At 46.3% G+C, this 13,433-nt stretch overlaps 1 protein-coding gene across 3 annotated transcripts in view; it reads right to left on the bottom strand.

Annotated features, from left to right (window-relative positions):
* Nucleotides 1-1,423: 1,423 nt before the first annotated feature.
* The window catches only part of TG (thyroglobulin), a 273,445-nt gene continuing 261,435 nt past the window's right edge, over nucleotides 1,424-13,433 (bottom strand). The window contains exons 47-49 of one of the 3 annotated variants that reach the window (XM_031669772.1): nucleotides 4,311-4,445; nucleotides 2,655-2,845; nucleotides 1,424-1,647 (exon numbers count right to left, since the gene is read on the bottom strand). In XM_031669772.1, the coding sequence (XP_031525632.1) occupies nucleotides 1,529-1,647; nucleotides 2,655-2,845; nucleotides 4,311-4,445 (445 nt within the window). In that variant the 3' untranslated portion in view covers nucleotides 1,424-1,528. The remainder of the gene's footprint in view (nucleotides 1,648-2,654; nucleotides 2,846-4,310; nucleotides 4,446-13,433) is intronic. The other 2 variants (XM_031669773.1, XM_031669774.1) reach the window with 2 other exon arrangements.

The raw sequence follows: 13,433 nt of genomic DNA, 5'->3' as shown, positions 1-13,433 counted from the left end.
GGAGAATCCTTGAACCCGGGAGGCAGAGGTTGTAGTGAGCCAAGATCGTGCCATTGCACTCCAGGCTGGGCGACAAGAATGAAACTCTGTCCAAAAAAAAAAAAAAAAAAAGGAGCACATGACTTAGTTCTAGCCAAAAAGATGTAAGGGGAATTCTGCTGAGAACCTCTGGGAAAAAATGTTTCCTTTGAAAAAAGAAAGAAGCATTGGAGGGGAAAGCCCTTTACCTCCTTCCCCATTTGCCTCCAGCATGAGATGCTGTTTGGGGGTTGTGTGTGATGTCTGGAGCTGTGGCAACCATAATATGTCAGCGAATTGAAACACCATTCATACACTGAAGATGGCAAAGAGGATGGTTGGAAAGAGTCTGGGTCCTTAATGGCATCACTGAGACACTGACAAACCCTGGGACCATCTACCTATCGAGTTTTCTTTGGTTAAGGCCTTTTAGTTCAGTATTTAGGTGCTTTCACTGAACCATCCTAACAGAGCCTATAATGTAGGTTGGAGGCTACTCAGGGCTTTCAGTGCTATCAGTAGGTTTTGTAGGACACACAACGTGGCCCTAGGCCTATATTTTATAGTCCATACAGTGCATGAAAACAGAGAAATGGGAAGACCTAAGTTGGACTCTGACTATCCTCCTCTTCACAATGTGAATTTAGGTACAGTGTAAGTCTTTCTGAGCCTCACCTTCCACATTTGCAAGATAGGACAATAACCTCAGCCTAAAAATTATCATTCATTTGCTCTGAACTCAAATAACATGATGGGTGCGAATGCATTTTATGGCATGCCATCTAAATGAACAAGACTGTTAACCAGGTTCATTTGCTTTTACTTTGGGTGAAGTGTGTGTCCACGTGTGTGTGAAAGGGGTGGAGAGACAGGACATTTTAACCAGAATATTTGCCTTAAAAATGTGTCCTTTAGGAGGGTGAACATTGCTCAAATTGGGGCAATTCTATCTCATTGCATCAACCCCCCTCACATTTAATCAAGTTCCATCAATTCTACTTCCTCCAGGACCTGTGGCTTTGTTTCTTGCCCCATGTCCATCCTCACTGTCTTGCTTCAGAGTGCATTGCTTCTCGCTGGATCATTGCACCCATTCCAGTTGGTCTTCTACCTCCACTCTAGAACCCTTATGAGTGAGTCTTTTCTACCACTCAGTTAGGACTATGCCACCTGGGGCCTGCTCTTGATGGATCCCCATTTTTTGTGTCACTGTTTGCCCAGCATTCTCTCCTTTTAGAGGAGCAAAGTCCTTGTTTCCCCAGCACCCAGCACAGGGCCTGGTGCATAACAGATGCTCATAAACATTTGTTGAATGGAAACAGCAGCCTGGGATTGAAACCTTAGAAAGATATAGTTGGTGTTACCCATGAATTGCCTTGGATTCACAAATTAGAGTCAACAATGCTTCATTGCATGTAGATACTTTATTGAAGGTAAGTGGCTATTTTAGAGAAAAAGATGACCATAGTGGGCAGCCTTGGGTGGAGTTTTTGGGGAGCTCAGGGGCTGGTCACTTGCTGTAGCTCTTAGAGCCTGGTTCCTGGAGGCTTAGGAGATCTTCTGTCAGCCCAGATCCAGCCGTCAACTCTTCTTCTTCACTTTCTGCCGATTGCCCACCCTTGGCTCCATCTGAAACAGAGGGGCAAGGAAGGTTGGTCCAAGCCAGATTAGGACTTCTCTTCTCTGGTCCCTTCCTTTTGGTCCAAAGAGACCCCAGCCTCCAGTGGGCATTTCTTGCTAATGCCCTTTAGAGGGACCTTTCCACTGGCTGAGGTGCCAGATTCATCTCCTGGCTATAGGGACATGCTAAGGGTATGATGGTACTTGGGTTCATTGTCAGCAGACAGACATTTGGCCTTGGAGCAGAGTTGAAAATCTAAACTATATGCTGGACAAGATCCCTTCCCTGTTTAACGGCCTACTCCCATTTCTCTGTACCTGAAAAACTCCTGTCATTCTAAAAATGACAGCCCAAGCATCACCTCTCCTGGGGACCCTTCCCAGAGCCTCCAGGGAGGAGTGAGTCCTCCCTCCTCTGGGCTCCCACTCACTCAGTCACAGGTTTCCATCATGGCCCCAGGAACGCCAAGGGCCATCCCCTGGGTTGTGTCACTCATACCCGCTATTCCAAAGCTTCCCAAGGGCATTGTGTTTACTCTCTATTCCCAGTGTCTTCGTTATGATTTATTTTCTCTCCTTAACATCTCTGCAACAGGAAGAGGTAGAAATGTCCACTTTTCCCCTGGCTAGAGTTACCTCCCCAAGATTTTCTATCTAGGCCTTCAAGGGATGTGAGGATGAGGTTCAAGACACTCCCTTCTCTTCCCATACCAATGTTCTAGGCTGGAAGCCTTGATGTTGGTTCACCACTCTACCCTCAACAGACCTTCTCTCCTAGTCACCCCACTGCCCTCTTCTTGTGCCTCTCTTGCTTCTCCTTCCAGGGCTACATCAGAACAGGAGGCCCTTGGCAACGTGAAGCTCCCCAGACCATGAATAACTCATGGGAAGGGGCTGTGCCACTGGCACTGGTGACCCCTTGGCTCCAATGCACGCAGCACAGGTCTCATGCAGCAAGCACAGCAGATGCTGAGATCAACACCCAGCCCCCTCTATGTGTCCCAGGGCTTTGCTACCTGCAGATGCCTTCAGAGATGAGATGTACTTGGACCAGAAGGAGCAATCAGCTTTCTTCAGGCCCTGTCGATTGGGGAGCAGTGCACTGAACTCCTTGTAGTTCTCTCCGCCAGCATAGGGTACAAAGTCAGGCCAGGGGGTTGCAAATGTGGGTACTTTCCGTGAGAACTCATAAGGGTAGTTGGGATTTCTAGGAAAATGAAAAGAAAGAAATATCCATGAGGGAAACTCGTCTTTCCTTTCATCACCTGAATTACTTCCCACTTGCACTTGGTATCTGAAGGACAATTCATGTATCTGTAGGTGTCAAGGCTGCATGTGAAGCCTCCAGATCTGGCTTCTGGAGTTGTGATCTTGACTACGGCACTGCAAAGCTAGGCCATTTCTGGTAGAGGAAAGGTGTTGAGGTCATGACCTGGTAGCGTTATCCAGGACCTAGCGCTGCCCTTCTGTCTTTGTGAATGTTGAGGAGATCACTGTGCTCTTCTCTTTCTCAAAGTCCTCAGATCTAGACATCATAGCTAGCCTTTGGAATGTCCTTGTTTGTCCAAGGCATGGGCAGGAGGGTGAATCTGCAGGCCAGCTGCCCAAACTTGCTACCCAGGCCCATCTTCCGGCATGCACTGCCATGTAGCCCAAACACCAGCCCTGCAACCACCTGATGTTTCCCAAATAAGGTGTGTCCTCTCAGCCCTGCTGCATTTGCCCAGATCTCCTTTCCTGGAAGTGTCTTCTTCTCCTTTGCTTAAATATTCTATTTATCCCCCAAGGCCAGCTTAAATGTGACTTCCTCAGTGAAATATTTTCTAAAACCCTAATTAGAAGAAATATGTTTCTCTGCTCAACTCCCACAACAAACTGCATAAAGCTTTATTTTCTCCTGCTTTGAATCATGGTTCATTTTTATGTTTTCAGACTATCAGTAGCTGGTAGCTGGGTCATGACTTTTGCACCTTTTTATCTTTCTGGGGAATCTAGCACAGTTCTAGGTAATCAATTCACATCAGTTAAAAAGATAAAAGGAAACAGGTAAACTACCATGAAGAGGAAAGAGCAGGAACCAATTCTGCAGATGGGGACAGCGAGTATACTCCATCAGACTGGAGTAGAGGCAGACGAGGAAGAGGAAGAGCCTCAAGGTGAATAAAGGAGGGTCCTGAGCATTTCAACTTAAGCTGAAAACCCAAGGAACTGGTATTCCCCTCTGTGGAGAGACAGTGGCTCTCCTCCAAGTGGTTTGCCCTCCAGGGGACATTCGACATGCCTGGTTCTCAAAACTGGGCCTAGGTGGGCACCACTGGTATCTCGTGGGCATCTAGAGGCCAAGGATGCTGTTAAACATCCTACAATGCAGAGGACACAGCCAAGATTTATCCAGCCCCCAATGTCAATGGTGCTAAGGTTGAGAAACCCTGATCTGGAGTCATCAAATGTAGCTGGTATAATTAGAGCTTTTCTTCATGAAGATTAATGTATGCAAAAGCAGGTTTGGCCAGGAGAGGGTGACTGAGACAGGGAGGCCGGTGGCTGGTGATTATAATGTCTAGGGAGGAAAGGATGAGTCCATCGATGCAAATTGGGCCTTTGCATTCTGCTTGAAGGGAGGGGGAGGAAAAACACAGTGACAGAATTCTGAACAAGTGGCCCCAAATTACCCTGATCTGATGAAGTGGGAAAAGTACTGCATGATTTTCAGCGACAGGCTCTTCTCCTCCAGAGAAAACTGCCCCTCGTAGGCTGGGTAGAAGGGAAGCCCAAAGGCAAACTGAACATCCGCCAGCAACTCCAGGCTGAGAAAACAGAGGAAAAGCAGCAGCAAAAGGTCAAGAAAAAGTAAACTACTCAAAAACACAAACAAACAAAAAACTAATATTTCTTCCAAAACCAAGACTTTCCCTTCTTTACATCATATTTAAGGATCCTGTTTAGTGCTCAGCTGAGTGGAGACTTGGCCTAAATTAAATCCAGTGACCCACTGGGGGCAGATCCACGGCAGGTCTATTGGTTAAAGTGAGACCAACACTGAACACTTAAGTCTCTGGAAATAATGCCTGTGAGAAACATCCCAACACAATGATTTTTGGATCATATTCTAACTATGATACTTACAGTATCACTGGATATTGATGTTCTTCTAGTCACTGAAAAAGCAATAATGAAAGTAGCTTGTATTTGAGCCCAATCCCTGCACTAGCCCTTGTTCATATACAACTCACACTCATGACTCTTCAAGGATGACATTTATCCATGAAGCCCACCCCAGCACAGTACCTGGCAAACAGCAGTTGTTCAATAAATACATGCTAGACTGGATTAAATATCTAGGAAGCAGCAGCCAGCTGGGAATAATGACCTGGAAGCCAGTCCAGTGGTGTGAATGACCCGGGCTGGAGCTGGTGCTGAGCAGCCTGGTACACGGGCCCTGGAGTGAGCATTGGGAACCAGGGAGAGTGATAGAGTGGAAAAGCCAGAAAGGATTTCACCACTGCATAGTAAAGAATCGGGCTTTGCCTATAGAGAGGTCTGGACTTTGCCCTCAACTTCTGGAAGGTGAGTCATACCTGTTAGGAGGAGGGAAGAGGCTGGCCACACTGGATCTTAGGGTGGATATGGCCCTACCTGACAGTCTGAGGGTGGGGACTGGCCATGCCAGAAGGAACAACCACGTGATTTAGCGTGGGAGCTTTGGGTCTCATGGTATCAGGCAACCTGTAAACTGAAAGGAATCACACGGCAATCGATCAATCAATCAATCATGCCTATGTAATGGAACTCCAATAAATCTCTGAACACCAATGCTGGGGTGAGCCTCAGTGCAGAGGGTGATACGTCCTGACTCCACAGGGAGGGGACAATGGAGCTTCAAACCTGGAACCCTCCTGGGCTCTGTGCCTCTCTTCCATGGGCCAATTTTAATCTGTGTCCTTTCCCTGTAATAAATCATTGTGGTGAGTGTCACAGCTTTTTGCGAATTCTGAGTTTTTCCAGTGAATTATCCAGCCTAAGGGTGGTTTGGGGAACCCCTGAATTTTCAGCTGGCATCAGAGGGAGGGTGGTCTTGTGTGTAGACCATGCCCTCTAACCTTGTCATCGGCCCCATCTTATAGAAAAAGCCAGCCTCTAATTTTACAGACCAGGAAAATAAGGTCTCGAGCAGTTTCCTGACTTGCCCAGAGACACACAGTAAGTGAATAGCAGAGTCAGATCAAAGCTGAGGTTTCCAGAATGCACGATGCTAACAAAAAGCACCAGGGCCCCAGGGCTCCTATGCCTGGGTCCCGGCTCTTCCACCTTCAAGCTGAGTGATGTCTGGCAAATTTCTTGGCCTCCTTGATTCCCTACTTCCTCATCTATGAAATGGGTGTATAACTCCTGTATCAGTCTGTTTTCACACTACTATAAAGAAATATCTGAGACTGGGTAATTTATAATGGAAAGAGGTTTAATTGACTCCCAGTAACACATGGCTGAGGGGCCTCAGGAAACTTACCATCATGGCAGAAGGTGAGGGGGAAGAAGCACCTTCTTCACAAAGTGGCAGGAGAGAGAAGAGAGCAGGGGAAACCACCATTTACAAAACCATCAGATCTCATGAGAACTCACTCACTATCACCAGAATATCATGGAGGAAACTGTTCTCATGATCCAATCACCTCCCTCTGGGTTCTTGTAATTATAACTGTGGGGATTACAGTTCGAGATGAGATTTGAGTGGGGACACAGAGCCAAACCATATCAACTCCCTACCTCATAGTGCTGCTGTGAAGATCAAAATAAAATGGTATATGGAGCATGTATTTAAAAGGGAAGTAAAATGTGGTCCAGTTCTTTCTCACCACATCAGTTCACCTCCTGACGCAATCAACTATCTTTAAGTTCCTGGCACCAGCTCTGACCCAGCAGTTCTCATCCATGCTGGTACAATGGGCAGAGGTAGCCAGCAGACGGATGTTCTGGGAAATGACTAGAATGCAGTGGTTCCCAGATAAAGGCAGTTTGTGCAGAGGTGAAATTCTATGAAGTGCAATGATTTGTGGATAGACAGTTTGACTCTGGCTAAGACTCAGAGAGATTTATTGTGATTATCCAAGAGGCTGGGGAAAGGGCCCCTCTAGCTCAGGGCTTTGAAGCAGAACACTTCAAGCAAAGACAGCACCTTCTTATTGCCCCTCTCCTTCTCAGGCTGGGGACTGTGGTGACAGCAGAGGTTCAGGGGTCCTTCCCTAACACTGAGGCCTGAGGGACGGAGAGCCAGTATTCCTACTCTGGCCATAAGAATGATCACCAGGCATACATGCGACTGGCAGCAGGCCATAGAGAAACAGACATAAACTCATCACTCAGCTGAGACTCAGCTCTGAAACTTACAGCTTGTGTAACTTTGGAGGTGTCTTTTGACTTTTCTCTGTATCGGTTTCCTCTACATAAACTACCAGATAGAATAAGCTATTGCATGTGGAAGCTCTGTCTAAAAGAAGTGTTTTTACAAATGGCTGCTATTATTATGATGAGGTTATTGTGTGTCAGTATTGGGCCATTGCACTGGAAGGTGTCATTGAAGGAGTATGAAACCACGAGGATATACAGTATGATTAGGAAGAGAATAAGTCACCAAGCGCAGCATCTCTTTGCAACTATTCTCACATATTAGGTCCTTCTTAGAGAAGGAAGAAGGTTTCCTGTTTTTGAGAGGGGAGCAGGAAGTGGCGAGTGTCATTGAAATTTGTAGGATCCTGGGACCCAAAGAGCTAAGTCCCTTGGGCAATGTCAGCAATAACTGTGAGGAGCCCAGAAAAGAGTCGCAGATTCTGCGGTGGCCAAGGTGGCCTGTTTTGCAGCCAGCTCTACCCAATGTCTGCTTATAGCCACCAATTCCAGAGCACCTGGGCTGTGCCAGGCACCATGGTAGACCTTTGGCAGCTGTGATCTTCAACATTCAAGGACTACTGGAAAAGTGAATGTTACCATCCACATACTTTCCAGGTGATAGATGAAGGCTCAGAAAGAGAAAATGACATGCCTGAGACACGGGACAGCCAGGGTTCAAACCCGAGTCTCCCAGACCCCCAATCCCCTGCTCTGTGTAGTCTACCTGTGCAGAGGGGACTGAGGACCATTTAAAAGTAATCGCGATGGAAGTTGTTAGGAAAAGGATCACAAAACAAAAAATGCCAGGCAGAGAGAAGTTGTCATTACAATGACAATAGAAATAATCTCTCACATAAACCCAAAATTGGTAGTTTACAAATGGCATTCACCCTTATTATCTCACCCACCCTGTGAATAGGTTTTATTACTCCTTTCAACGGTGGAGGAAGCTTGGGCTCAAAGAGGCCATTTTCTTGCCAAGGCCCCGTAACTGTTTAGTGGTGACGCCAGGACTGAAGCCTCCGTCTGCAGATTTCATGGTCTGCTGTCCCTTTGCGTCTTCTGTGGGTTTTCTCATGGCCTCGTTGCTGGTCTTACTGAAGCTGTCTTGTTTCTCAATCACCACACTTCCTCTGCGGTGGCCACAGAGAAGCCAGGAGGCCCAGGGTTAACAGGGGCCCCCCTCCTCTTTCTTCCTCCAGTGATGGCTGGCCGATTTTCTCCCCATTGGGGCTTAGTCCTTCTCCTCACTGTGGAATGAAAGGTTCAACAGCCTGTTGCTCAGGAGGCCCTTCTGGAAAACTGGCTGTATTTAGTCCTCTATTGCTGCCTTAAGAAATTACCACAGACTCAGTGGCTTAAAACAACACAAATTACTATCTGACACCATCTGGAGTTCAGAAATCCAGGATGGGTCCTAGTGGACTAAATTCAAAGGGTGCATGGGCTGCGTTCCTTCTGAAAGTTCTGGGGAGAATACTTCTCTTGACCATTCAGGTTTGTGGCAGGATTCAGTTCCTTGAGGTAGAGGACCCAGGCCCCCGTTTTCCTGCTGGCTACAAACTGAGGGCCATCCCCAGTCACTAGAGGCTGTCCATCAGAACCGCCCTTCTCCATCTCAGAGCGGCCGAGTCCTTCTTATGCTGCATGTCTTTGGAACACTCCTCTGCTTAGAGTACTCGTGTGATTAAATCGAGCCTACCAGGATAAGCTCCCATCTCAAAGTCTTGAACCTTAATCACACCTGCAAAGTTCCTTTGCCATGGAAGGTAACATATTCACAGGTTTCAGGGTTTAGGACTTGGACATTTTGACAGGGCATAACTGCTACCACAATAGCCTGATCTACTGTTTCCTCCAGAGGAAGCTGCATTCCAAGTGTTCTAGTGAACAGAAATAAACTTTCAAGGCCAGAGTGCTCTGTTGAAACCCCAGCTCAGTCACTGACTAGTGTGCAATCTGGGACAAGCTGTCTAATGTCACTGGGTCTCAGTGTCCTCCTCTGTAAAATGGTGACACAATTATGCTTATCCTGAATGAGGTTTAGCAATAAAATATTTTTAATCTCTCTGACCCAGTTTCTGGCTCATATACTCATTTCCTTTTTGATTAACTGAGAGAGACATCTGAAAGCTTAAGAGTGGGAGTCTTTAACTTGTGGGAGCCTGGGGAGGTCCCATTGTAGAGTTTTGGAGATCCACAAGTTCCCTAAAATTACACATAAAATGCCGTGAAGTGTATGGGTGCATCTTTCTTGAGAAATGTTTCATATCCTCCATCACATTCTCAAGAAAGTCATGTGCTGATAAATATTTAATAATCAGCTGGGCGTGATGGCTTTATGGCTATAATCCCAGGACTTTGGGAGGCCAAGGCAGGTGGATTGCTTGAGCTCAGGAGTTCAAGACCAGCCTGGGCAACATGACAACATCCCATCTTTACAAAAAATACAAAAATTAGCTGGACGTGGTGCCGTGTGCCTATAGTCCCAGCTGCTTGGGGGTCTGAGGCAGGAGGATCACTTGAGCCCAGGAGGTCGAGGCTGCAGTGAGCCACAGTTGATTGATCGTACCACTGCACTCCAGCCTGGGTGACAAAGTGATACTCTGTTTCAAAAAAAGAAAAACGTTTAATAATCGACTCTCTGGGGGAAAGGAAATCTTATGTGTGATATTCGCCAATTTTTACAGTGTAAATACTCCCACCTTAGCCAATTTCAAAATGATGTCATTGAGCACGACGCTGGGAAGCAATGTGTACCACTGGCTCTCATGAGCTTGCATGAGCCGGCTCCAGGCCACTACTGTCTGCGACCTTAGAAAGGCCACAGAGCACTGCTTTGGGGGGAAGGTCTGGCATTCCAGCCCATCCCATCTGTTTAATTTAAGAGCCTGTTGTGTATGAGGATTTCTGCTTTGTTTTTCCCTAGCAGAGCTGATCTTTATCAGGATGCAGGAGTTATTTTGAGCAGTTTAAGGGACATCTGGAGTAGGCACAAACAGTGGAGCCTCTGAAGAGGGAATCTGGAATCCGAGGACCAAGTCCTCGGCGAATCTGGGCACTGGTTGGGGATTCTGGGACCCTCTGGAGGAAGAAAAGGGGATTTGGATTCAGCAGCAGCAGCAGAGGAAGACCCGGAAGAACATGCCAGGGTCTAACAAGGTAAAAGGAGAGACTCAACTGAGTGTCCCTGGTGCTCGCAGCCTAGGGGTAGGCAGTTCATGTGTGCTGATGTGGCTTCTTTGCTCTGTGCTGTGTCTGATCACTGATAAATCATAGGCCCAAACCCGTGGCAGCTGTGTCAGTACATGGTCAGCCTGGAAGCATTTAGCTGTCACTTGTCTTCTGCTGTTTTTGGTAATCACATTGCAGTGGAACTTGCCCCTCATCTGACAGCTGCTCATCCTATGCCCAGGCCAGATCTGAATCTTCTCCTTGTCACCTCCGAGAGGCAGACTTTGGGCCTGGGAAAGCTATCTGCCCAAGCTGGGCAAGCTCTGTTCAAGTCCCACTTTCACTGCTGAATCTCTGAGCCTTGGTTTTCCTATCAGTAAAATGGGTCAATCATCTCCATTCAGCCACCCACATGGTATTACTGGATGCTCATAGATCAAATGGGTGTAATTTCCTTTAAAAACTGTAAGCTGCCATCCAAAGAAGAGTTAAGGTGGCTGAAATTGATAAAGTTACATTTAACCAGACTGTGGAAAGAACTGACCAGCCACAGAGCTCGGCGGATGACTCTGTGTGTGTGTGTGTGTGTGTGTGTGTGCATGCTTTTGTGTTTCAGTTTCAGGATTTGAATGCCGTCCAGTGAGGACGGTGGCAAATTAGAAAAGGGGTGTCGGGACTAAGACCCTACTTGGCCCACAGTTGCCGAATGCTTACTGTGCAGTGTCCTCTGGATGGATGCTGAGGCTCAAAAGGTGGACATTCTGTTGAGGAGCTCACATTCTAACAGGAAAGTGTGACCAACCACTGCTTTTCAAAAATAAAATGTTGTATGTTGTACAATAGAAAGGTAGGTATCTGTCAAGTGACAGAATTACTTACCAAGTACCATAAGAAGAGAGAGAAATGAAATATCATTTATTCCAGGCAAGAAAATGCAGAAGAGTTTATGGAAAGTGAGAGAGAGGAAGCTGCGGTGGACTTGTGCTTGGACAGATGAGTAGGGTTAGTGAATGGACAAGGTGAGGAAGGGCATGTGGGTAGCAACTCAGCGCTTGTGCCGTCATGGAGCAGGATCTGTGCTCTGTATGGAGCAAGGAATGACAAGGGGTGTGGCTGAGCACAAGGTGAGCCAGGGCAGGTGGGGGCTGGTGCAGGTGGCAGAAAACAGTCCTCAAGGCGCTGGCCTCACAGGTCCTGCCGAGAAGTGCAATTGGAACTTTTGCTAGTCCAGAAAAATCCAGAGTCTGAAAACCACTAAACTGCATGCTTGCTAAGGTCCACTGGGCTCTCATTCTTTGAAAGCTGTGACAGCCTAGACCAGAAGAATTGATGGTCATGTTTTAAAGGGGCTGGGAACCCTGGAGGTTTCTCAGCAAATGAGTTGTAAGTTGCATTTCTTTTGGAAGGATTACTGGAGGTGTGTGGGAAGAAAAACTAGAACTGAGAAATCCTAGGGTCACTGCAACTGTCCAGAAAAGACAGAACCTTTTCACATAACGTCCCCAAGCTTACCTGTCTGCCATACTGCTCATCATTAATCCTGCTGGTGCTGCTGAGGACCTGCAGGGAGGCTAAGCCTGCATCCTAGCGAGCCAAAAGCCTCATTTCAGAGATGATCCATGGTGCAAGTTCCTGACTTGAGCTCAGCTTCCAGGATCAGGAGCCACAGTCCATGAAGGTTTGGGTTTATCAGGAAACAGAATGATGGAGGTACATCCATCCAAAGAGATGCACCTGGCAGTGGATTCAGCTGGGGAGGTGGGCTGAGCCTGGGTTCCCCTTATGATGAGGTGAGGGTGTGAGGAAGGATCTCCCTTGACAGAAATAAGACACTGTTTTGCATGGCAGAAGCCGTTCTGCTGATAAGGGTGTGAAGAGGCTTGTGCTGGAGATGGCACAGCACGGATGGGCATTACTGCCCATCTGAATGGACTGATTTGAGAGCCTGTGCTTGCAGGGATTTCAGTCCCTCCTGTTCTGTCTGCCTGCAGGAAGTCTGTTGACCTCATCCCCATAAAATATACTCCCTTTTTTATCCCCAGCCAGCATCTCTCGATAGCTTCCTCCAAAGGAAATTAGGGAACAGGGAGGAATGAAAGTCCCTTTGCTTCCCAGGAATTTTTTTTTTTTTTTTGAGAAGCTGACGAAGTGTTAAGTAACTTACGACTAGACGCTTATAAGTGTGCCTCTCTTTGGGCAAATCTAATACGCAAAAGTTCAGATTCTGCATGTGAATTAATCAGGAAGTAATTCTTTGCTTTACAAATGGCTTGTGTTTTACAAGAGAATTTGCTACGCAATCCCTTAAAAATAAGCTCCCTAAGGCACACTAAATAGTGTAGTCCCACCCCAGGCCCCAAAGGAGATATTTGCAGTAGCCCCCTAACTTCCTAAAGCTCAGCAGAGCGGTATGATATATTGTTTCACAGTAGAGTCAAAGCTTTCAACTAACTTGCTAGATTAACCTGAACATTTTATTCCCTCCATAAAGTATGATAACTGTTGCCCAGAAAAGAATGAATTTTCCAGGCCCCAAACATGCATTCTCACTAACTGTGTTGTGTGCTTACCAAGACCCAACTGTTTAAGTCATTGTATTTGTCATTGTGATTTTATATTTAATTGAATTTACTGAATACCATACAGATACTCCACTTTCATGGATCCCAGACTGGAAATAATAGATCATGCACTACGTTTATGGTTTTGCAAGAAGTCCAAAGGCAGAACTCCAAACAGCATTTTCCAACTTAACCCTCTGATCCTGCACCAAAAGAATGGCCAGGGGATGCAGATTTATGTGTTTAAAGTTAAAATAAAATATTTAAGGCATCACACCTATCTTATGCATTTTTCACGAGTTCTCTTTTTAATCGACTTTTCTGACTAACTGACCATCACATTAGATAACAGGGTTGATACTGTACATTCTATTATTTTTTAAAAAGATAATTGATGTTTCAGTGAGCCATTCTGGATATGAATGAAAAGACCATTGTGCATTATATATGCTTTTTTAAAAATCTGCAATGCCTTCTCATCACACTCAGATAAAATACTATCTCTCTGCTAGCCACAGCTTACAAACTCCTATGTGAACTACAAGACCCATTTTTTTTTCCCTCTGCACCTTCAACCACTCTCCTCTTCTTCAACAGGCTCCAATTCAAGTGCCACAATTTAAGCGTCCTAGCACACACTCAGCCTCATGATGAATTTCCATGGAAACTATGAAC

This window comes from Papio anubis, chromosome 8 (assembly GCF_008728515.1).
Source record: "Papio anubis isolate 15944 chromosome 8, Panubis1.0, whole genome shotgun sequence".
Lineage (NCBI taxonomy): Eukaryota > Metazoa > Chordata > Mammalia > Primates > Cercopithecidae > Papio > Papio anubis.
This window is presented reverse-complemented; position numbering and strand designations above follow the sequence as displayed.